At 45.6% G+C, this 26,120-nt stretch overlaps 2 protein-coding genes across 5 annotated transcripts in view; one reads left to right on the top strand and one right to left on the bottom strand.

Moving 5' to 3' along the window:
- The window catches only part of LOC137433778 (rho GTPase-activating protein 44), a 171,131-nt gene that overhangs the window by 68,804 nt on the left and 76,207 nt on the right, over positions 1-26,120 (top strand). For all 4 annotated transcript variants that reach the window (XM_068126089.2, XM_068126090.2, XM_068126088.2 and 1 more), the window contains exon 2: positions 9,427-9,466. In XM_068126089.2, coding sequence (XP_067982190.1) covers positions 9,427-9,466 — 40 coding nt within the window. The remainder of the gene's footprint in view (positions 1-9,426; positions 9,467-26,120) is intronic.
- Positions 1-26,120, bottom strand: part of LCMT1 (leucine carboxyl methyltransferase 1) — a 272,789-nt gene that overhangs the window by 195,760 nt on the left and 50,909 nt on the right. The gene's annotated exons all lie outside the window — the stretch shown is intronic.

Raw genomic sequence — 26,120 nt, 5'->3', positions numbered from 1 at the left:
GATGGACAAGATGCACAAATAAGCAAAATTTGGGGCATGATTTGAGTTTATTGTGAACAGCTGTCTTGAAGACCTGAAGGGAAAAATGAGATTGAAGAGAGTATGGAAGTTGCTTTCACAGATGGGAAAAGGAGCAAATTAGTGGAGGTGTGCATTGATTCTGGATTTTAGGAGTTTTACTGGAAAAGGGTTGCTGGTGGACCATGTGCGTCCGACAGATTACTTGGGGGGGGGGGGGGGGGGACAAAGCATTGAAAGGGCAGACGGTGCAAGACCATAGATAAGGAGGAAGAAGACACCGCCAACCCTGTGATGGCCTAGTGATAGTGATGGGACTCTGCTTCACCGCAAGATATTCCAATGATCTTGAAGACCTTGGTTTCCACGGAGTTAAGCAGGGGAGCCAGCCCAAAGGGGAGAGCAGTACTCCATCAATCTGCAGGTGAAAGCTTTGTAGGTGAATAGGAGCTTAGGCGTGCCAAGGAAGGTCTTTGCACAGTGGAGGATGCCCAGTCGGCGTCTGGCTTTGGGGGCCAACTTTGAAATGTGGCTTGCCAAAGAGAGATCATGGGTGAAAGTGAGACCCAGGAGTTTGAGTAACTGAACCTCTTTGAGAGGGTTGCGAGGGTTTGCAGACTGTCCTTTCAGAGAGATAGTGAGTGTGTTAGATTTGTCAGGATTGATAGACATATTCCAAGTGTTTGACCATGTTGTGATTTTTTTTTTAATGTCTGAAGAGTGTGAAGAGGCTGCTGTCTGTCAGAAGGATGACGGATGTCACCAGCAAATGGATAAAGGGGATTTTCCAGAGATTCAGGGCGATCATTTATGAAGATTGGGAATAGGACTGGGCATTGCCTTGGGGCACTCCAACCTTGACAGGGAGAGGAGATTAAAGGATTATATTGAGAGCCACTCATTGGCTAGGAGAGTAGAAGTCAGTGAGCCATGCACAATGTTCATGTGGAGTTTGCCTTGGATACCATAGGTGGAGAGTTTGGAGAGCAAGGCCAGACTGTATTGAAAGGTCAAGATATGTCCAGAGCGACGGCCCTGATCTCATGTCTGACATTGGCAGCCTCCCTCTATTTTTGGGAGAGTAGATGCAGCAAGTCCAAGGTCGAGTGAGTGGTCTGAATCCATGTAGATGTTAACGAATACAAGAAGTGCTTTTACAATGCAAAAAGTAATGTTTTATGCTGTTTCCAAAAGAGCTCAACCAATGAACTCACTGCACCATGGAATGTACCATCTATACTGCCATTGTCACAAGTCTACTGAAATGCCATTGATGTTGTCATTACTGCAGTCTTGTCAAATTAAAGAGCATTCCATGAGAAGGTGAAGAGCTTGTCTCCATCTGGCAGATTGGCATTGAAGATTAATTCTGCATCACGTGATCGTTGTCCCCATGCCCAGCACATGTGCATTGCTGGTTTTGTATCATTGGATTTGAGACTCGATCGAACCATTGATGTACATGACAAGGAGTGATTCATGATTTCAGTTGTCAGGAAAGATCTTGGCTCAGACTTGATGGGCTTAACGACAGAGAACTCCCTCTCACAAATTGCTGATACAATTGATGGGGGTAAAATGATGCCCACCAACTCAATTTTTTATTTTTTTTTATCGGTCCTCAGGCACAGCTCCGACTTGGAAGTTGTGGCTCAGGGTTTGTGGCTTGGTCAATGGTCATGGTCACTATGGTTCCTTTAAGTGTCTGTGTCCAAGTACAATGGACTTTCCTAATGGTATTTACTTGCAATTTCTAGCTTTGTAGGCCTCTAATTGGCTTTTAGGCTTTTTGGCCTCGAACATTTTGTTATACATACACATGACATGTTTATCCGAAATATTGGCTTATCCACTGGAAAACTGGCTCACCTGGTCAAACACGATAATTCCACTTTTCACTTCTGTCTGTTTGTCTGTGTGTGTCTGAAAAAAGTGAAAACATTTTGCTACCTCGGAGACATGCTGAATGGAGAAGGTGGATCAGACTCGGCAACGGTTGCTAGAGTGAGATGTGCATGGAAGAAGTTTTGGGAACTGAGTGGCGTGCTGATGAAGAGGGGAGTGTCGTTGAGGCTGAAGGGAAAGGTGTATGCTGCATGTGTGAGAAGTGTTATGATTTATGGGAGCGAGACATGGGTCATGAACGTAGAGCAGCAACCTGGAAAGGGTGGAAATGCAAATGGTTCGGTGGATGTGCGGAGTATCGTTGAGAGAGAGGAAGACAAATGATGAATTGCGAAAGATGATGGGAATAGAGCCTGTGATGGATGCTGTGAAGAGAAACATGAAAAAAGAGAAACAGGAGAAAACTTGAAATGTGAAGAGAAACAGGTTGAGATGGTTTGGTCATGTGTTGAGGAAGGATGAAAGTGACTGGTTGAGAAGAGTGATGGAAATGAATGCAGAAGGAAATCTAGGACAGGGAAGACAGAGAAAGACTTGGCTAAAGGTTGTGGAAGAAGAAATGTGGGCAATGGGGTTAATAAGGGGAGATGCAGAAAATAGGGCAAAATGGAGAAGATTGTCATGGGGCCTGCAATAGGGCGGTCCAAAAATTTGAAGATTGCATATTCATTTCTCCACAAGCCTGCCCCTATTCCTATTGAAGAAAGTAGTTTGTGGTGAAAATGTGAGATTGATTGGACAATATTTAGAGGTTGCTCAAAATGTTGATAAATTTTAATGAATAACAAGATACAGAATTTTTAGCATCATACATCAATTCATAGATAATTATCTATTTTCAATTACTCAAATTATTTATTATTGTTGGCTTGCACTTGTCTTCAATGGTATGACCAAGAGATTGTGCAAAAGCACTGGCCACAAACATAGCACGCCGATCTGAGAGATTTACTCTGTCCAGAGTTGCCACTATTGCTGGAGTGATCACCTTGATGGGAGCCGTTTTTGCCTGTTTGGCAGAAGATGGACTTTGGAGTTTGAATTCGTTGTCCCCTGAATCGGAGCTTTCAGTCTCGGACTCATCATCATCATCAACCACAGCCGATGTTGATGGAACAGATTGCATCGCTATTGGAGTCTCAGCAGCATGTTTCTTCTTTCTTTTATCTTCATTCTCAAGCCTGATACGCTTTCTGTTCTCCTTCTCTGCCAGAGTGTTGTCCACAGATCCCATACGTGAACTTGAGGGATCCTCACGCTGCATGATAAGGAAAGCTTTGTCTTCTTCATTCGTCATTTTCTGAAGCGCATCATTTGGTGAGATATCGAAGAGGGATTGAAGATCATCTTTGAACATCTGCTCCTTCACTCTATAGTTTTCGAATGTCTTGGTTCTATTTTTCTTTACCAGTTTGTAGGCATCATACAACTTCAAAAGTTGGCGCTCACAGGAATCTACTCTCTGCACTGGAATTCGTGCTTTCTCCCAGTATGCGCACACACAGCTTGTACACTATGTTTGGCACTTTCACGAACTGTATGGTGTTCTTGTATGTGATGGTACACCATTTTCTGCAATGTGTGTCCTTTGGTTGGTAGTCCCCCACATATTATTTCCTTTTCAGACTTGCCCAGCAACCAAACTGTGGAAGAGCTGCGAGTTTCTGCCATCTGAAAAAAACAGGATAAATAAAAAATGTTATTTTTTGAGTAACCTCTAAATAAGTTCCAATTGACCTCATATTTGGTTCATATGATCTTTATAAACACTAGGGCATGCCCGTACTATATCTATATCTAAAATTATATCCCCCCCCTCTATTTACATGAAATGGTTTGGTCCAAAGCGAACGGCTTGCGAGTACGGTGACAATCCCCCCCCCTCTATTTACATGAAATGGTTTGGGCCAAAGCGAACGGCTTGCGGAGTTTGGTAAAGAAATCGCCATAGCATGCACAAACGCGCAGGAAAGCGAAAGAATCGCAAATTAGTTTTAATTAGTTTTAAAACATCGTTTAACGCCAACATAGCGGCAACATAGTTTGCCAACGTGAAATAAATGAATACGCTCTCAAATGTGCCGTCCGAGGCAGAGTCTGTTCGCCACGTTCGGCACACGTGATAGCTCGCTGCTCTCTGATTGGTTGAATCGTTTTTTGGACATAGCTCGGTAACTACTTGTCCGATTAATATGAAACCTTGAAAAGGCACATCCTTGGGTCCCCAGCAATATACCTGGCAAGTTTAAAGTATATCGGACCCGTGGTTGTCGAGAAACAGCGGTCACAGACATACAGACATACAAACATACAAACATACAAACATACAAACATACACACAGAGATTACTGGAATTATAGATAGATAGGAACAAGGGCAGCCTTGTGGAGCATGGATTTTTAATAGTATTAAATATTACATATATCTGTGGACCACCCTAGCCCGCAAGGCTAACCCCCGCTCTTGCAGGGGAAATGGCCTTAAAATGCCTGTTGTTGTTGTTGTTGTTGTCGTCGCCTGAGCAGTATATCTCAAAGTAGTATATCTGAGCAGCTTGCTGCAGTTGGGTATACGGGTGCCTTCTGATACCTCAGGGAGATGGATGCCCCTGACTTGCATAATCCCAGGTCACCTGTGGACAAGGTGTAGTACCTGTTAGCCCCCCTTACCAGGGTAACAGTCTGCAGCCAAGCGGTTTAAATGGCAGATGGCTATGCACATCTGGTGGATGAGAGTCCAGTCGACTCCAACAGCACAGGCAGAAGAGGGTGAATTCCCCAACTGCCAGCAGAGACAGAGAGGAGTGGCCAATGAACACACTGCACCATGGACTGTACCATCTATATTGCCATTGTCACAAGTATACTGAAATGCCATTGATGTCATTACTGTAGCCTTGTCAAAATGAAGAACATTCAGGGCGACATATTGAGACCGGACCCCCCCCCCCCCCACCTCCCCCTCCCGCCCCACACCCTACTCCGTCTATACCACACACTTACCCGTGTGTACCAGCCATATAAAGGCAATGCAATCATTGCCTGAGGAGACTCGGCATCATTAATCATATCTCAAAAAGTTATGGATGGATCGGACGAAACTTGGTAGACAGGTTGAGTGTGAGAAGAGGACAAAATGATTAAATTTGAAGATCTGGATAGATTGGTGAAGATCCTGATCCGGATACTCGAATTTTTAATTACCCCGTGCATGCGAAGCAAAATGTGGGGTTAAGCAATCGGTTTATGTCTGTCCGTCCGTCGAGCTTGTCAGTTTATGATCGTCGGTTCACAATCGAGAAATAACGTATTTGAATCGAATGTTATAGTGTATTTTGAACACAAATCTGACCATGAAAATGAATCGCACTACCTTAGTGCTCACACTCGCAAGTAGGGGGACAGATAGAGGAAGACGAGGAAGAAAGAAAGCTTGTTCGTGTGCTGTTTGCCAGTGGTGGTTGTGGTTGTGGTTGCATGAGTGCGAGTGATACATGCCTTCCTGGTCAGGGCCGGGTCATGCTGCGTTCTCTCTGGAACTGTTTCGCGTACTGGAATGGGAAGGGTTTGGACACGTACATGATGGCCGGGGCACGTTGGATTCTGCTAAAACACTCGACACGTGACGCATCATCTCATGCAGAACCACACGCTCATGCATATATATATATCTATATATGTATATATATATATATATACACACACACACACATCAGAATATAATTTTAGTTCTCCAACCTAATGAGCACACGCAGTGACGTCACCGCCACGTGCGTACGCCTTGCCTGCCAAACTCTGGAGGAGCCATCTAGCAGTACGTAATTTTTAGATCTTATTTCAGATACAATCATAAGTGCCTGCAAAAACTCACAGTTACCGACCTGGTTTCGCCCTGTTCGGGCTTGTAACTGTGAGTTTTTGCAGGCACTTATGATTGTATCTGAAATGAGATCTAAAACTTACATACTGCTAGATGGCTCCTCCGGAGTTTGGCAGGCAAGGCATACGTACGTGGCGATGACGTCACTGCGTGCACTCATTAGGTTGGAGAACTAAAATTTTATTCTGATTGGTTACTCCCGACTGCATCTAGGCGACACCATATAATGAGTGGATACCAGAGATAATGTACCGTGTGGCAGGCGGTGCTTATTGCTTCCATTAAGGTACAGCGATAGCTGAATGGGATACCTTCATGGATTGCTTCGGTTCTTCCTGGACTACTGGATCTGAGGCCACTGAGCACTGATGACTCTGCATCCCAGTGGGTTGCGAATCAACTGCGAATGCTAATTGGTTGACCACGTGGCCCAGGATCCTCCGTCTAATTACTGTTTACCTGGGTGTCATGTAGTTTTCTTGCCAGGGAACGCACCCTCGATTATGCATTGATCATATCTTATGTTCAGGTCTTAATTGGATGCAGCCTAGCAAAACTGCCAATGCACATCGGATATAGACTGGAGCCAATTAGTTGGGGAATCAAAACCTCCCAGGCTAACACTACGTGTGGACTGTGCTGAACCAATGGAAGAAAGGACAGGGACAGAGAGATCAGAAGAAGGGTTCAACAATAGGGGTTTATTTACAATGCAAATGTGGGCCCAAGGGGGAGCAGATGGTGCAGTTTAAAGGAATTTAGTGTTGCAAAGCAATCAATTTAATGTAAAAGAAATAAAAAAAGATAAACAAAAATGTACAAGGGGGCAATGTGCAAGCAATTTTAATGTACTGTACAGCAAAAAGGACAGACAAAGAGCAGCGTTATACAGATATTTTTTAGCTTATACACTTATCTATTTTAAACACATTACAAGGGCCCATTCAGAATCATCTGCAGAAGGTTAGAGAGAGGAGAGGAGAGGAGGTGATGAGAATGTGAATGAGGATGAGGATGGTGAGGTTGCTGTGGCCTCTTTGCTCACCATGTGTGGGCCGACGAGCCAGTGCAGCCATTCGCTGAGGGATGGGGTCGAAAGAGGAATACTGGTTGGTGCATATTGAAGATGTGGGGGTGGGTGAGGTGCGAGGAGGAAACTGGAAAGAGGTGCGTATCTGTGGGGTTGCCCTGAAAAGGATTGTTTGTGGCAGCGCCTTCGTTGAGCTCTTGCGTCCAAAGCAGATGATTAGGAGAGAGAAAGAGAGAGAACGAACACGTGTGAGGAGACAGCTTTGTCTAACGTGAGACGGAGGTGAGATTACTTAATGTGTGTCCATGATAATTGGCCCGGCCCAAAGAATGCGTCCTGCACGGTGCCTGAATCACTAGCTCGCCCAGCGCTCTGTCCCACAAACTCTGTTCCACACCCCCAGCTCAAACCTGCTTTTCTCAGTGTTCCACCGTCAAAGCCAAAAGATTCTCTCGTACGTCTGGAACACAGTACTTAAATAGCTGCTTGGTGGAGGCGGAGCTTTGGTGTGGTTAATGGCATTTGTGGCGCGCCCATTGGTGCACACCTGATTTATCCAGGAACGGCTCCACCCACGCGAGCCTTCAGCCGTGAAACTGCCGTCATTCCATCTGGGATGGCCCATCCACCGGAGCGCTGTAACATTGAACTGGCATCTTTTGCCGTGCTTTCCAAGCATGAACATGTGCTGGAAGCCAAATTGGCTGTACAAGTAAGTGGAGCGTCATGGCTATTCATGACGTGCTAGTGGCCGATTATCGCACATTTGGTCTTCGTGCTCAAGACATCTGAACGTCCAGGTCTGAAGTGCCCGTTGACGGCACATTGCACTATCGTTCTCGTTCCTCCGAAGACTGCGGCGAGAGTCTGCTCTGATTGTGATGATTGCAGCCGAGGTGCTGATGGATGCTGCGTGGTGGGTGAACTGGTTGAGGCGGCGTTGTGGTTTGTACTGTGGTTGAGTCGGCGTTGTGGTTTGTACTGTGGTTGAGTCGTTATGGTTTGAGCATTGGAGAGTGTGTACAGCGAGCTTGTGTAATGTTCAAATAATGTGAAGTGTTAAAAATGTGTTTTAGTGATTTTTTTCAGTGTATTGTGGTTATTGTAGCGTCTGTAGGAAGAGTGTGGTGGAGGTGGCAGTTTGGTTTTGCCACATGATTTGAATTGGGTTGTGGCATGCATATGCAAATTAGTCGTCAGGTTCACCATGTTTTTGGTTCAACATTTTTGGAGATTAGCAAAACTACATTTTTGGAATATTCAGAGCATGAGGAATCCAAAACATAATGTTGGCATTTGCGTAGACACCTTTGCGAAAATGACACTCAGGACAGTGATGAAGATCTGTAAAAGCATATTCCTGAACGGTATAGACCTAGTAGATCGTGTGTATAGGACTTGTAGTTCAATCTGATACTAACAAGGCTGCATTCTTGCTTTATAAACTCATACCTATAACTTCAAAGGACTTGCAATATCATGTATTATGTAATACAGTTATATCACAAATATAAACACAATGGTTTTCAATTACCTTTGTTTGTTGCTTTTCTATAATCCTGAGCACCATTGTGAGGCCTTTATTGGATTCCTTGACCCAGAAAACATGGGATTAGCATATTTAATTAAGCTTCTAGGTTGACTAGAAGCCGAGATAGCGCAAAATATGTATTTTATGGCGGCCATTTTGAAAATCCAAAATCTGTGTCTGTGCAAATGCCAACATTGATTTTCGGATTCTCGATGCTCTGATGATTCCAAAAATGTGTAGGTCTGCTAATCTCCCAAAATTTTGAACAAAATTATATTTGTTAACATAGTGAATCTGACTATAGGTATCATAACCAATGTAGCTCAACGGTGATCGTGTTTGGCTCTAAAGAGAGGAGTGAAAAAAATGGGGCAACCCTAACTAATTGTGCATAACGCATATTGACCCAATAACCACGACACAAAATGGGAGCACTATCTGAACGATTACTAATGAAATAACTAACTAGGGGCCTGTATGTTGTTTGCGTTGCCTGGGTGAATGCTGGTTTCACAGAACTGTAACTGAATATATGGCTGCCCCTCCTTTAGCCCCTATGGCTGTTCCCACAACAATATTTCCATTCACTGGCAAGATAAACATAAATCTCTCACAGTGTAAGTAGAGTATAGACGTGATAGACAAGTACCAAAAATGTGTCTTGTAGGTGCAGGGCCAGGGGGTTGAGAGATATTTACTCCCAAAACACTTGGATTTGGAGTTGAAATGTTTTGTAGTTATTTTACTCATAAAGTTGTTTTATAAATTGTATTCAAGTCGATCCGCGAGATAGTCACCTGGAGAGGCTTTGTAAAGCGAGGTAGGTGCCATGGAATGATTCATCAGTTTTCACTCGATTTCTCACACCACTCTGATGTGAAGCTGAATTTCAATCGGAGGGTTTGATGATTGTGCAAATGAATTAAATAGTGCTGCTAGTTTGTTTTTTCCATTGGTCAAAGGTACCCAGAGGTCTACTGATGATTCCGTTGATGAATCTGTACTTTTACTGATGTTTGTCTCCAATTGAACTAATCCGGTGAATTTGCTCATTATTTTGCAGAGCTGAGAAGACAGAGGTTCTTTCTGAGGATGTATTACAGGTAAGTGTGTGTGCATGTCAAATTAACAAAGTGATCTGGTGCACCTTTCCCCAGTAAACATATTGTGGAGTCAGAAAATGCTGAACGGTCGATCACGGGATTAGTTGTGCAAGTTTGCCCTGTAATAGTAAATCCCTAGTATTATTAACCAGCAGCCTGACCTGGAGGGAGGAGTGGGATTGAAGAGAGTGAGGGAGTTTGTTCCAGAGGCGGGAGTAAAGAGGAATGAAAGAGTGAAGGTGAGCAGAGAGTCCACATGTCCACAACCATTAATTATCGACATGCATGGACCGATTTTGTTCAAACGTGGCACAAAGACAATACATGAGAGGACACATGTATGCAGAAGATCTTTTTTTGTAATCTGACCAAAGATTGCCAACTGACGGCCTTTAGCTGCATAAAGAAAAATTCCTAAAATCACGGGGGTTATGACATTTTATGTCTTTCTTCTTGTTTTAACAAAACATTGCAGGATTTCTTTTATTAGCCGTGATAAATATCTATTGTGTTAAAAAGCAACAACTCAGGTACATTACCTTGTTTTGGATGAACATTGCCCTCCTTTGGATGAACCTTAAACTGAGCGTCCCGTCTGGTGGCATTAGTTGGTGGACATTAGAGATTCCTCGTTGCCCTTCTCAAAGAGTGGGCGAGCTATCGCCAGCACCCTGAACAAATTACTAATAACTGCCCTAACTTTAGTCAAATGTTAGGCCTGTTCAGCCGATGCGTGAAATACTTTGACCAAGCTTTCCCCGGGAAACCCCACAAGAACATGGGAATAATTGTGGCTGTTAAAGAAGAAGAACATGGTATACATTAATAATTATATAAATGAACAGGATTATAAATAACGAATCGATATATGTGGAAAATTTTCGTGCCCAGACCGGGAATCGAACCCAGGTCCTCTGGTGGTGCTCTGCCACCTGAGCTACCTGGACGACCCTTGACCAAGCACTTTCCGTCACTGCTTCTGGGGCACTCGCTGCCAACAAGAGGGTCTTCCCCCCCAGTGGGGGAACAAATCCATGTCAGCTACTATAGACACCACTGGGGGTGTAGTGATGTAATTATATAAATGAACTGGTACGGTTCACCAGATTCCCAGTCTGGGCACATTATTTTCCCACATTTATTGATTGGACATTATTAATGATAAACTAGTGTGTTGTGCAATAATGATAAGAAATCTCTCTTCCCATTGTGCCAGTGACAATCACAAGAGCAAGCTCACCATCATTGATGGGCAAGTTACGTAACCTAACCATGTCATCTAAAGTGTTCTCACACCACAGTGGATGGCGGGGGAGGGGAGGGTGGAGGAGTGAGTGAGGTGTGAGAAGAGTGCGTTTATAACATTCAGCTGAACTGGAATTTGACAAATCCAATGCCATGATGTTACACAGGTTAATGCAACCATAATATTGTGATTGATATTGTAGTAGCAGTGTGTGTAAATGGTGTGCATGGTGAGAATGCAGTCGTGGTAGGTATGTGGTCATCTCACCAGCAGTAGCGATGAATCACGTCTGTTCCATAGCCTGTGTAGAGCAAGTAGGCGTGTGTGTGCAGCATGATATTAAATCAGCCGTTCCCCATCTAGATGCTGCTGCTATACAGAGTTGCAATAATGGGACCAAACGTCTCATTGAGCCTCGTATATCATCCTTCTGCACTTCCTCAGACAAGGGTTGAACAAAATGCATGCTTGAAAATGTATTGTTGCGGTTTTGTGCGAAGCCCCGTTCCCTTACCAAGGGGAGATTAAGCCCCTTGTTCTCCTTGGGTCTTCGCAACCGTGAGACTGAGTCGCCACTTCCGGTCAGATGTGGAAAAGGGTTTCAGGACAATTTTCGCACGTACCTAAGTACCCACACCGCCACGGAAGTGGGGATCGAGGCTCGCACGAACCACGTGTAATGGAGTACACCCGAGCGGATGGCGTACCACGTGGTCCGTGCTGTTACCTTGCTATTGGAACCCGATAAGAGCGATATAATTCGTACCATGCTAAGTCAATGATGGAGAGACAAAAGCGGTCGAATCAAAGGAATAACAGATTTAATTATTATTATTTACAATGTACACTGGTAGAAGAAGTAGAGACACAGGGCAGTCTTAAGCAGTCGTAAGTTATTGGCCCAGACAATGGGCCCACTCACACTCAGGTTGATGAAGGAAGAATTGTTCATGCGCTGAGCGCGCCGGCTTTGGTCGTCCAGGAACAGCTCACCCGGCGTGGCCCTCTGGCGGTCACAGCACGTATCCCGGCGAAGACAGGCAGGCAGGCGGGAAGATCCGCGCAGCGCGTATCTCGATAAAGGCAGGCAGGAGGAAATATACGCGCGTCTCTGGCCCGGCACGGCTGTCCTTCACAGCGCGATTAATACAACTGCGCGCTTTCACTCTCGTAACTGAACTCAGCGCAACTTGCCCTCCAACTCCTCGGGGATCTAACTCCAGCTCAACTGAGAACTCAACTTGTAACTCATGCGCGTTTCACCCGAGCTCATAACTTGTAACTCGTCTGCCTCCCTTCTCATAACTTGTCGCTCCGAACCGGCTCTCATAACTTGTGTTCGTACTCAACACCCCGCACTCTCATAACTGAGGTGGGGGCTCCGGGCACAGGGTTATATTGGCCCCGCCCTGGCCCGCATCGAATGTTCCAAACTCCGCCTTTTGCCGCAGTGGTAAGCCACTCCCCTCGAGCCCTGATTGGCGGCTCGTGCTTACCGGTCACTCCCACTCCTTCTGCCCCGCCTTCCTTCGGCCTTGATCGACTTGTTCAGGCCGGCCTCGTGGTATTTTGCGCCAAAACCCAAAGCATCGAGGCATCATAAGTATCGTACAGGACCTAACTCTCATTGTTCTACTCAACGCAAAACTAAACACAGGAAAGGTCTACGCTTCCATTTACTATGAAATAACTGAGCTTTAAACGAGGCTACGTGTTGTAGTGTAACTAATAGGCCTCAAGCTGAGGCCTGAAATAGTGCCAAAAAAATGAGTTTCGTTCCGAACTCGTGTGACTACGATTTCTATGCATTTTTCTATTGTATATAACATGCCTGACCTTGTGTTAAAAGTTTAACTCTGAAATCCTGCCAGTTTCTGTGAACGACCACGTCAAACTAGGTCATGTAGAGTCAAAAAGGAGGATTTTTAGCTCCGGTGCCGACTTTGCGGCGTGGTATCTCCGTCAGTACATATAATTCAGCCTAGGAATTTATGCTAGGCATAGACCCTCCCATGGTTCTGTGGCCCTGTCAGTTTTGAAGGCTCTTACTTACGCACGCATCATACAGCGGAAATGTAAAAAATGTACTTTTGTCGTTCGTACGTGCTGTAAAATTCAATGAATTTCTCCGAAATTAACCCAAAATATTTTCGAAACCATCAGAGATATCCTCTCGAAAATGGGTAAGCTTGGCATATGGAAGGGATACTGCTTAATGACGACGTTTCGTGGTTGTCTGGAAAACGACGGATGAAGGGGGCGACACTAAAAATGCCTCCAGATGCATATGGGGACCGCATGATGACCAGGAATATGAAATAACTGAGCTTTAAACGAGGCTACGTGTTGTAGTGTAACTAATAGGCCTCAAGCTGAGGCCTGAAATAGTGCCAAAAAAATGAGTTTCGTTTCGAACTCTACATAGTGAATGTAGAGTAGGGAAGCTTGGTATTATGGTCGGCGGTATGAATCGGATGAATACATGATAATCCATTGATACAATAAGTATCAATCCATAGATAATAATAAGGCACACACCTGAAGTAAATCGCATGATAGTTTATTCACCGTCGTGTCAATACGCAAAGATGCAGGCTTCGATGTATGCGAAAATTCTGAATGTCCACGGGCTCAAGTAGCACAAATCTTCTTAAAATTTCAAGGCAATCGGATGAAAATTGAGGATTTTAGAAATTCGACAAAGTTGGTGAACTTTGGCCTATGTTGACCTATTGACCTTTTGATCCCAAAAACAATAAGCTTCTTGCTTATGATCAACCCTACCATTTGGTGAAATTTCGTGAAGATCGGTTGAAAATTGTGACCTGTAGGCGCCTGACAAACAGACAGACAGACAGACAAACAGACAGAATAACGCACAAGATCAAGCAATATACTTGAAAAATCTCAGGTAGAATTAATCAGCAATTATTTAGCTCAGGTAGAACAGCAAGGTGATCATGAGTATTTCATTATTAAAATTAGTATACAGTGCACGTTTTTATGCCTCCGCAGGACGGTTGTCCGTCCGGTTGTCGGTCCGTACCAGACTTTCGTTTCCAGAATAACCGCTTATGGGATTGGGTTATTGGTATGAACTGTAATAATTGGTATGATAACAAAATTGGTATGAACTGTAATGCAAAGATGAACTGGTTCGATTTTGGGTTGAAAAGGTCAAAGGGACCATGGTCATGTGACCTTTAATTTAAAATCTTGGTTACCACAACTTATGGACGAGAGAAGGGATTTCCATCAAACTTGACAGTAAATATCGCGGATGCTTCTTCATGGTGGTCGAACCCTTCCCCCTCCTCCCCCCCAATGCAATTCGGGGGCAAAATCTTCCCCATTCTGTCCTGCTGCCCGGATTCGTCAGGTCAGCGCTTTATTAGGGTCAGAGTGCCGATTGGTCCCCATGGACCATCCCTTTCCCTCTTGTCCCTGTTTCTCTCTTTCTCCAACTCAGACGTGGCCCTGACTTCGTGGAGGTGGGTCACACCATCCTCGATGTGGGGGATCTCTGGGTCGTTTCTGGGAGATCGATCCGCTGTCTTTGTGTCACGGGCTTGTTCGAGAGAACTGTCCGAAGTGATACTACAACAACAACCAAATTTGACACCACAATGGCCTGCTGTGCAAAGATGGACAGATTAAATTTTTGTGTGTAACAGGACATGTGCCCTTTGAAAATATTTTTGCAGATCATAACTCGAGTTTGAAACATCTGAGGTTTTACCTCTGTCATGTGACCTTGAATCGAGATCAAACGCAAACAGTGGGTTGACATCGAACGCAGGCGGACGCATATCCAATATCACCCACCGATGCAGACATTGTACAACAGAGCTCGTTTCGTCCCACCCTGCACAATAACTTGGGGTATAATTAGCAGTGTAGGTAGATCCTAGACACGTGGAGGTAGATCCTAGACTCGGGGAGGTGTATCATAGACTCATGGAGGTGTTGGTGAACTCGACGTTGACAGATGCTGGTGTCTGTTGGCAAGATTGTGACACTCACCGTCCAATTGCAGCCACGTCTGCAGGCATTCACGATATTTACTCCATCTAAGAGGCGTAAACGGCGAAGTTATGTCATTCACGACGTGTTCAAAGTGCATGAAGCACTTTAAACGCGATTTTCCCGAGGCCATGACTAAACATTCAGCGCTACATGGGCGCCGCCATTTTGTATGTCATGTGACCCAAGCAAGTGTTCTGATAGGCCTAGATTCAAAATTAGTGCCTTCGATGCAAGACAAAGTAGTGCGACATAAACGCGTGGAAAACTTTCAAACTGGCAGGATCTGTTAGTTAAACTTTTTGCATGTGCTACAACTCGGCATATACTCAGATTACCAGTGATTATTTTTTAGTCTCTCTGACCTCGGAACGGGATTGAACGATACACGGTGTCAGCTTGAGGCCTATAAACTAGGAGGGGAAATAAACCTTTTATTGTAAAAACACAAAACTGCAACAGTATTATGTCACTTTCCTTCAGGGTCTGCTGAGAAATTGGAATCCCACGCTGCCATGTACAGTATATTTAATTTTTTAATGTAACTTTTTAAACAGGAAAGATGGGGTGAATTGAGATATTTAATTATTACCAACAGGATATCCGTCTCCGACAGGTTTGTAGATGTCTCACCTCAAATGAGCATTATTTTGGATAATTTATTGGAAGTAACGGTAATTGAATGTAAGGTGATTATGTAGATCGTGACACATGGCGCATTTTTTCCTTATAGACAATGGTGGTTCGCTCAGAAGAAGTATTGTTGGTGATTTAAAAAAAGAAATTATATATTCCATCTTTGGTCGGATGATAAAACAAAATCGTCTGCATATGTATACTTGAGGGAACTGTGCTCCTACGCGAGTTAAAGGGATTGACGCGACAAAAGACGGGAATTCATCCGAGTTTCTTTATTCCACAAAACCAAACTCGGGTACTCTGAAAACCCCATTTATCGGGCAGCAATATATATACAATCAAACGCGGCGAGAGTGGGCGTGCCCGGGCGGCCCGAGCGAGCCCGGGAAAGGCAAGTCTGGACATGCCCGGGAAAGGCGAGACTGAGCGTCTCCGGGCGGCCCGGGCGAGCCCGGGAAAGGCAAGTCTGGACATGCCCGGGAAAGGCGAGACTCAGCGTCTCCGGGCGGTCTGGGCGAGCCCGGGAAAGGCGAGTCCGGACATGCCCGGGAAAGGCGAGACTGAGCGTCTCCGGGCGGTCCGGGCGAGCCCGGCACAGCGATCGCTCCCCGGTTGCGTCCCCGGCAGGTGCAAGGCGATTGTGTATGTTCAGCGGCAACCGCTACATACTCATGTAATGTCTTTGTGCCAAGTTTGAAGAAAATCGGAACATGCATGTCTGAGAAATGGATGGGGATATGTTCAAGTAACAAAATGGCCGCCAGTTGGCCATCTTGGATCTTATCTCGAAAAAAATGAAGTGCACGTGCAAGCCATCATTGATAATTATCTGTGTGCCAAGTTTGAACAAGATCGGTAAATGCATGTCCGAGAAATGGTTGAGGCCGTGTTCAATATCGGGGTTTTTTCAACTAAAATGGCCAACAGTCGGCCATCTTTGATCGCATTGCAAAACAAAATGATGTGCACATGTATACCATCATATATTTGTGCCAAGTGTGAACAAAATCGGTCGATACATCTCTGAGATATGGTTGAGGACGCAATGATGCACGGATGGATGGATGGATGGATGGACGGATGTGACCCAATCCATAAGCCCCCGTTTCGGACTAGGTCCAATGGGGGCTAATAATCAAGGGGGCTTATGCCTGGTGGGGGCCAGGTTGTTGGTCGGTCTCTGCCAATCAAGCGACCTGGAAATTTTTCATTCAGGATGGCTCGAACGACTAATGGCCAATGAGGGGGAACGCCGTCCTGTTGAAAAATGATATCGGGTTGCAGATCTTCAATCTGTGGGAGTTGCAGATCTTCAACAGTTGCAGAGTACCAGCCCTATGGCTGATGTTGCAAGCATTCAACATGTTCTTCTGACGCATCCCTTTATTTGGGCACTGTATAGGCAACAGACCGTTCGCTCAATCGCTCCTGAAACGAAAAATAACCTGGGTTACATACATGAAGCAAAAACCTGCATACTGCTTCTGCACATATATAACCCAGATAATTCCAATTCAACCGCCACTCCTCAGCCCTCCTAAAAATGCCGAGATGCTCAATATTTTCAAAAATTCATACATACATGCATACATACACACATGCATCCAAGCATACATACATACATACATACATGCTAGCAGTGCATTCAGAAAGTATTCAGACCCCTTCACTTTTTTCACATTTTGTTATGTTGCAGCCTTATGCTGAAATCGTTTAAATTCATTTTTTCCCTCATCAATCTACACTCAATACCCCATAATGAGAGAAAACAGGATTTTAGAAAGTCTTGCATATTTATTAAAAAGAAAAAACTGAAATCACATTGACATAAGTATTCATACCCTTTGCTATGACACCTGAAATTTAGCTCAGGTGCCTCCCATTTCTCTTGATCATCTTTGAGATGTTTCTACACCTTGATTGGTGTCCACCTGTGGTAAATTCAATTGATTGGACATGATTTGGAAAGGCACACACCTGTCTATATAAGGTCTCACAGCTGACAATGCATATCAGAGCAAAAACCAAGCCATGAGGTCGAAGCAACTGCCTGCAGAGCTCAGAGGCAGGATTGTGTCGAGGCACAGATCTGGGGAAGCCTACAAAAAAAACCTCTGCTGCATTGAAGGTTCCCAAGAGCACAGTGGCCTCCATAATTCTTAAATGGAAGAAGTTTGGAACAACCAGGACTCTTCCTAGAGCTGGCCGCCCGGTCAAACTGAGCAATCGGGGTAGAAGGGCCTTTGTAAGAGAGGTGACCAAGAACCCGATGGTCACTCTGGCTGAGCTCCAGAGATCCTGTGTGGAGATGGGAGAAACTTCCAGATGGACAACCATCACTGCAACACTCCACCGATCGGGGCTTTATGGCAGAGTGGCCAGACGGAAGCCAAACAGTTCAATCTTGGTTTAATCAGACCACAGAATCTTGTTTCTCGCAGTCTGAGAGTCCTTTAGGTGCTTTTTTGCCAACTCCAAGCGGGCTTTCATGTGTCTTTCACTGAGGAGAGGCTTCCATCTGGCCACTCTGCCATAAAGCCCAGATCGGTGGAGTGTTGCATTGATGATTGTCCTAACAACTCGTTCTAACTCTAACAACTCGTTCTAACTTCGCCAAGTGTCAAAGCTGCTACAAGAACAGAGTGATAAGGAAGCAGAACAAGAAATGGAACAAGAAACGGAACCAAAAACGAAACTTCACAGTGAAGGAGGAACAGTGGAATGAGTTTGGTCTTTCATTAGTCCAGAGCACAGTACAAACAGGAAAATATTTTATAAACATGTTCTAGTGGTATTTTCGTGAAAAACACAGGTAAGAAGGTAAACATTTTTATACCCCCTTGAAGAATAAGCCAATTTGGGTAGAACAAGTGTGTCTACCCTCAGGAGAGCCAGGAAAAGCACTCTCTCTCTCCTCTTAGACTGAACTCTCAAACCTGTCTCCCTCCTCCAAATCCTGGTGATGTCTGGTCAAATCTGTTTCTGGTGTTTGTTCCCCTTCCATCCCCTCCCTTACCTCAAACAGCTACACAGCTGACACCACACATGAAAAAGCTGAATGCCTCCACTCTGTGTTTGCCTCAAAATCTTTTGTCCCAAACCCATCTCTCTCTGTACCCACCTTTCTCAGTCAAACCCAGCTGCTCCTGGACTCGGTGTCTTTCTCTCCTGACAAAGTGGAGAAGTTTTTGTCAAACCTCGACTGATTCTGCAACTGGACCAGACGGCATCAGCCCACGGGACCTAAAATCCTGCCCTCTCTATCTCACCCTCTTCACCCTCTCTTTTGCTCAAGGTCATCTGCCATCTGCTTGGAAATCAGCAAACATTACCGCTTTACACAAAAAAGGTGCAAAAACAGATCATTGCAACTACAGACCAATCAGCCTGCTCCCAATTATCAGCAAGGTCATGGAATCAATCATCGCTTTTGAGTCCAGGTCTGCAGAGGGGGAGGAGGCTGCAAACTGCCGATCTGAGGGATGAGGTATTAAGTAGCAGAGAGTGGAGTCATCAGCAAAGAGATAGAGAGGATTTTCCAGGGAGTCGGAGAGATAATTGATGAAGACCAGAAAAAGCACAGGGCCCAGAACACTGCCTTGGGGAACTCCAGCCTGAACAGGAAGGTGAGATGAGAGAAAACCATTCAGGGTCACACGTTGACTATGACCAGAGAGGAAGTCCGCAAGCTATGCGTGGACATTTCCATGGATACCATTGGAGTAGAGTTTGGTGAGCAGAGCGGGGTGCCAGACCATATCGAAGGCACATAATATGTCGAGGGAGACCGCTCTGGTTTCCTGTTTGACATTAAGGACCTCCATCCATTGTTGAGACAGCAGAAGCAGCATGTCCAGAGTAGAATGACCTGGTCTGAATCCAAATTGATGATCCGAGATCAAGCCATTGGAGAAGAGGAAGGATTTGATAAAATCAGACTGGTCAAACAAGTGGAACATGTTTTTCAATCCTATCATATGTCACACTCTCACTTTGTCTCTCCGAAAAGACCGACTGGACAACCCTCCCATCTACTTTCTCAACAATCCTCTCCAAGAAGTGCTGTCACTCAAGCTTTTGGGTCTCACTATCTGCCATGATCGTTCCTGGGAAAACCACATTTCCAAGTTGGCCTCCAAAGCCAGTTGCCGACTGGGCATCCTCCGTCGTGCGAAGTCCTTCCTTGGCACACCTGAGCTCCTCACCACATACAAGGCTTTCATCCGCAGCTCAATTGAATACTTTTCTCCCCTCTGGGCTGGTGCTCCTGCCTCACACCTAGCTCGGCTTCAAGCTGTTGAAACCAAAGCTTTCAGAATCATTGGAATCTCCCTCGATGAAGCTAACTCCGAGGGCCTTTCACTCACTCACCGCAGGCAGGTTGGTGGTCTTTCTGTCTTCTACCGACTCCTATCCGGCCTTGATCCCACAACTTTGTCTGTGCTCTGTCCCCCAAATATTCCTGCAGGACACACAAGATCTGCCAGCAACCCTGTTCTGGTTAAACTGGCAAGATCAAGACTCTCTGCTCACCTTCACTCTTTCTTTCCTCTTTTTTACCACCTCTGGAACAAACTCCCCCACTCTCTTCAATCCCACTCCTCCCTCCAGGTCTTTACAACAGCTGTTCACCACCATCTCTTATCTCCCCCCCATCGAAAACCTTGATCTTTTCTACCCCCGTTAATTCACCCCAGATCCACTTTTTTGAAATACCGACTTCTTTCCTGAAATTCCTCGAAGTGTTCATTTGCTTTATACCGTGTACACCTCCTTCTCCCCCAGCCCTCCCATTTCAACAGATATACCGACGTCCTTGTTCTCTACTGTTGTTGTGCTTGTGTGCTTCCCTCTCTCTTCCCCTCTTGTCTCCCACTCCCTTCATTGTACGTTTTATGTCTGTGCATGTTTCCATGTTCAATGTGTTAGCTCTTACACGAGCCTCGATTCTGCATACAAAAAATAATAATAATAAAAATGTCCACAATTTTAATGGTTTTGAGAATGAATCCCCGATCCAAACAGCTCTAATCAATTAATTGAGAGCGATTGGCTGTGGTGGCCATCATGGGTGATAAATGTAACTGGCGTAAGTTTATGAAAGTCCCATTATTTTATTATTGGCACTGTGAGGTCATACTGTATAATCTAAATAATGTTTCTTTAAAATAATAATAATAATAAAAATAGGACTGTGGGTCCTGAAGCTCACCTGGATCAGGAGCAACAGTCACCCAAACCCCCCACAGGTCCCTTCATGCCCTGATATTTTTTATTGCGGTGAACAAACTTTGGTACATCATGGGTGATGAAGGTTGTGGTCAAGTCTCATCGAAATTGTGCATCAGACATAGGCCATCAAAGCATGTGTTTTGTGGGTTTAAACGACGTTGTGCTGGTTTCTTGCTTCATCCGTGCTATTTTTTGCTGTTGCGGTTTTTGTTTTGAAACTACTTCCTCTAAAACTGCAATGCCTCTTAAATTTCATTTATTAAATAGGAATATCAATGCCGTTGTAAAACCGCTGTTGTTGGATGAAATTGTGCTGTCCACCACCCACGAGCAACCATTGCAATATTAATTTTGAGTTCTAAACTTTGAGAATGACCCACCTTTGACTTGCTATTTATATTGCATATTTGACCAAATTATATGGCATCAAAACCGAATCGCCATGTGGAGTGCCATGGAAAGATGCCATGGATTAGAGGGAGAGTAAATCCCTTGATATTGTTCTTAAAATCATAAATCCGAAACGGAACTTAGTCCTTCCTTGGCACACCTGAGCTCCTCACCACATACAAGGCTTTCATCCGCAGCTCAATGGAATACTGTTCTCCCCTCTGGGCCGGTGCTCCTGCCTCACACCTAGCTCGTCTTCACGCTGTTGAAAGCAAAGCTTTCAGAATCATTGGAATCTCCCGCAATGAAGCTAACTCCGAGGGCCTTTCACTCACTCACCGCAGGCAGGTTGGTGGTCTTTCTGTCTTCTACCGACTCCTCTCCGGCCTTGCTCCCCCAGCTCTCTCTGTGCTCTGTCCCCCAAATATTCCTACAGGTCGCACAAGATCTGCCAGCAACCCTCTTATGGTTAAACTGCCAAAATCAAGACTCTCTGCTCACCTTCACTCTTTCATTCCCCTTTTCTCCCGCCTCTGGAACAAACTCCCCCACTCCCTTCAATCCCACTCCTCCCTCCAGATCTTTAAAACAGCTGTTCACCACCATCTCTTATCTTCCCCCATCCAAAACCTTGATCTTTTCTACCCCCACTAATTCACCCCAGATCCACCTTGTTTGAAATTCCAACATCTTTCCTAGAAGTCCTGGCAGTGTCCATATGTTTTATACCTCTCCCACCCCCCCTTCCCATGCCTCCCCCCCCAAAGCCCTCTCCCTCCCACAGATCTCTCGATGTCTCCATGTCTCTCGGTCCCTGCTCTCAAATGTTGTGTTTGTGTCCTTCCCCCTCCCTCCCCATCTTGTCTACCGCTCCCGATGTTATTTGTTTTATGTGTCGGTTTGTCTTTCTGTGTGATTAATGTTCGCTCTTTCACGAGCCTCGATCTTGTATACAAAAAAAAAACAGAGAGCATACCTCTGCCAGGAGAACAGTTTACGTTTTGTATCCCAGAGTAGACCAGAAAATCACAATACAGAATCACATTTCATCAAAATCATCCGTCCACATTTTTGAGATATCCCACTTTGTATCGTTTTTGGCCCTAACTCCCAATGGTGAAGAATCACTTAAAAATTCGAGTAGCCGAATCCGGATCGTCACCAAAATCTAATCATTTTGTCCTTGTCACATATTATGATACATCTCTGCCAGATTTCGTCCGAATCCGTCCACAACCTTTTTTTAGATTTTTTTTTTTTTTTTTTTTTTTTTTTGTTGTTGTATACAAGATCGAGGCTCGTGAAAGAGCGAACATTAATCACACAGAAAGACAAACTGACACATAAAACATATAACATCGGGAGCGGTAGACAATATGGGGAGAGAGGGGGAAGGACACAAACACAACATTTGAGAGCAGGGACCGAGAGACATGGAGACATCGAGAGATCTGTGGGAGGGAGAGGGCTTTGGGGGGGGAGGCATGGGAAGGGGTGGTGGGAGAGGTATAAAACATATGGACACTGCCAGGACTTCCAGGAAAGAAGTTGGAATTTCAAACAAGGTGGATCTGGGGTGAATTAGCGAAGGTAGAAAAGATCAAGGTTTTGGATGGGGGAAGATAAGAGATGGTGGTGAACAGCTGTTTTAAAGACCTGGAGGGAGGAGTGGGATTGAAGGGAGTGTGGGAGTTTGTTCCAGAGGCGGGAGAAAAGAGGAATGAAAGAGTGAAGGTGAGCAGAGAGCCGAGATTTCGGCAGTTTAACCATCAGAGGGTTGCTGGCAGATCTTGTGCAACCTGTAGGAATATTTGGGGGACAGAGCACAGAGAGAGCTGGGGAAGCAAGGCCGGAGAGGAGTCGGTAGAAGACAGAAAGACCACCCACCTACCTGCCTGCGGTGAGTGAGTGAAAGGCCCTCAGAGATAGCTTCATCGCGGGAGATTCCAATGATTCTGAAAGCTTTGGTTTCAACAGCGTGTAGCCGAGCTAGGTGTGAGGCAGGAGCACCGGCCCATAGGGGAGAACAGTATTCCATTGAGCTGCGGATGAAAGCCTTGTATGTGGTGAGGAGCTCAGGTGTGCCTAGGAAGGACTTCGCATGACGGAGGATGCCCAGTCGGCGACTGGCTTTGGAGGCCAGCTTGGAAATGTGGTTTTTCCAAGAAAGATCATGGCAGATAGTGAGACCCAAAAGCTTGAGCGACAGAACTTCTTGGAGAGGATTGTTGAGAAAGTAGATGGGAGGGTTGTCCAGTCGATCTTTTCGGAGAGACATAGTAAGAGTGTGAGATTTGTCAGGATTGAAAGACATGTTCCACTTGTTTGACCAGTCTGTGATTTTGTCCAGGTCTTCAGAGAGTGAGGAGGCTGCAGACTGCCGATCTGAGGGAAGAGGAATGGAGCGGCAGAGAGTGGAGTCATCAGCAAAGAGATAGAGAGGATTTTCCAGAGAGTCGGAGAGATCATTGATAAAGACCAGAAAAAGCACAGGGCCCAGAACACTGCCTTGGGGAACTCAAGCCTGAACAGGAAGGGGAGATGAGAGAAATCCATTCAGGGCCACACGTTGACTATGAGCAGAGAGGAAGTCCGCCAGCCATGCATGGAGATTTCCATGGATACCATAGGAGGAGAGTTTGGTGAGCAGAGCTGGGTGCCAGACCGTATCGAAGGCACGTGATATGTCAAGGGAGACAGCTCTGATTTCCTGTTTGGCATTGAGGACCTCCATCCATTGTTGAGACAGCAGAAGCAGCATGTCCAGAGTAGAGTGACCTGGTCTGAAACCAAATTGATGATCAGAGATCAAGCCATTGGAGAAGAGGAAAGATTTCATATCCGAAGCAATGATGGATTCCATGACTTTGCTGATAATTGGGAGCAGGCTGATTGGTCTGTAGTTGCAAGGATCTGTTTTTGCACCTTTTTGTGTAAAGCGGTAATGTTTGCTGATTTCCAGGATGCTGGCAGATGACCTTGAGCAAAAGAGAGGGTGAAAAGAACAGAGAGAGGGTGAGATAGAGCGGCAGAGCAGGATTTTAGGACCCGTGGGCTGATGCCGTCTGGTCCAGTTGCAGAATCAGAGTCGAGGTTAGACAAAAACTCCTCCACCTTTTCAGGAGAGAAGGACACAGAGTCCAGGAGCAGTTGGGTTCGACTGGGAAAGGTGGGAACAGAGAGAGATGGGTTTGGGACTAAAGATTTTGAGGAAAACACAGAGTTGAGGCATTCGGCTTTGTCACGTGCGATGTCAACTGTGTAGCCATTTGAGGTAAGGGAGGGGATGGAGGGGGAACAAACACCAGAAACGGATTTGACCAGACACCACCAGAATTTGGAGGAAGGAGACAGGTTTGAGAGTTCATTCTAGAGATAGTGCTTCCTGGCACTCCTGAGGGTAGACACACACTTGTTCCGAGCTTTGTGGAAGGAACTGAGATTGCCTTCAGTTGGATTTGCCTTCCAAGAGGCAAAGGCAAGTTGTTTCAGGGCAACTGCCTCACCACCACAAGATTCAGTGTACCATGGACGGGAGGAAGGGTAAGACAACTGAAGACGAGATTGGATAAATCTGTGCATGAGAGAGCAGTTTGCTTTGGTAGAATTCCCAGGAAGAATTGATGTCAGAGGCAGTGGAGATGGGAGTCCAATTCAGATGATTGATGGCTGCTTGAAGACCGTCCCAGTTGGCCTGAGTGAAATGCCAGACTCGTCGACGCTGAGGAGGCTCTCTGAGAATGGCCAGAGAGATGTCTACTTTGACAAGCACATGATCAGAATAACCGATTGGAGCAGAAGAAGAGCAGCAGACATTAGCAGGGAAGTTTGTCATAACCAAGTCTAGAAGAGAAGATACTCCATTGGCTGAGATCCGGGTCGGGAAATTGACAGATTGTGTCAATCCCAGTGAGTCACAGAAGTCCTTTGCTGAGGTGCCATGACTGGTGAGAGAGGAACCCACACCCAACCAGTTGGCATGATGACAGTTGAAGTCACCACATATGAGGAAGAGAGAGTTGGGATGAGTGGATAGAAGTTGGTCCATGTTGTCAGACAGTGAAATGTAAATGGAGTCATCACTGTTTGGAGGACGGTACAGAACACATATGAACAAAAGGTGGGAGCGGAGAGGAAGCCGTAGCCAGAGGTACTCCTGGGGGTGAGGAGGAGAGAGGGCAGTGCAAGGAGAGTGAGGAAGAGAGTTTTTGATAAAGATAGCCACCCCACCACCAGGACGAGGCTCAGGTCTATCATACCGGAGGAGGGAGTAACCAGGACGAGATATTAAGGAATCAGAGACATCTTGAAGGAGGAAAGTCTTTGTTAAGCAGATCAAGTCTGGATTGTCAGAAGCAACCTGTTTGGAGAGATCAGTCAGGTTTGAGCGAAGGCCCCGGATGTTTGAGGTCCATGCCGTTAATGAAGAGAGAGGGGGAGCATCGGGTACAGGACAGGGGAGGGGAGGAGCAGGGTAAGATGAAGGATGAGAGGGGGAGGTAGGGAGAGCAGTTGATAGTGTGTCAGAGATTACAGAAGAGTTCCAAGAAAGGGAAGGATGAGGAGGATGAAAGGTTTGATGGTGAAGGGATGAGGCACAGTGAGGGGTTGTTTGAGGGGGGGGCAGAGGAAAGTAGAAGGTTGGGGATGTGGAGGTATGAGATAGAAGGGAGACGAAGTGGGGAGGATGCAGCTTTGAGAAGGGGTGGGGAGGAGGGAGAATTGGAGAGGAACGGTGTGGGGGGAGATTTGAATGAGAGGGGTTGGGGGGGGGGAGTTTTGAAGGGCAGGATAGAGGGGGGAGTTTAGGAGGGGAGGGGCAAGGGGGGAGTTTAGGAGTGGAGGGGCAAGGGGGGAGTTTAGGAGTGGAGGGGCAAGGGGGGAGTTTAGGAGTGTTGGTTGGAGGGGTGGGGCAAGAGGGGAGTTTCAGAAGTGGATGATTAATGAAAGACGAACATTGATAACAAATTGGGTTTGTTGTGATTTTCAAGTTAGCAATCCGATTCAGAATGATGGAGGAGGGGTGGAATGAATGTGAAATTAGAACATGTAGTGAGGGAGACGTATAAGAGATTAAATTTCTTTTTTTTGACGTGGATTGAGTTGGAGGGGAAATTGAAAAAA

Source organism: Myxine glutinosa, chromosome 10 (genome assembly GCF_964187855.1).
Source record: "Myxine glutinosa chromosome 10, kmMyxGlut1.1, whole genome shotgun sequence".
Classification (NCBI taxonomy): Eukaryota; Metazoa; Chordata; class Myxini; order Myxiniformes; family Myxinidae; genus Myxine; species Myxine glutinosa.
This window is presented reverse-complemented; position numbering and strand designations above follow the sequence as displayed.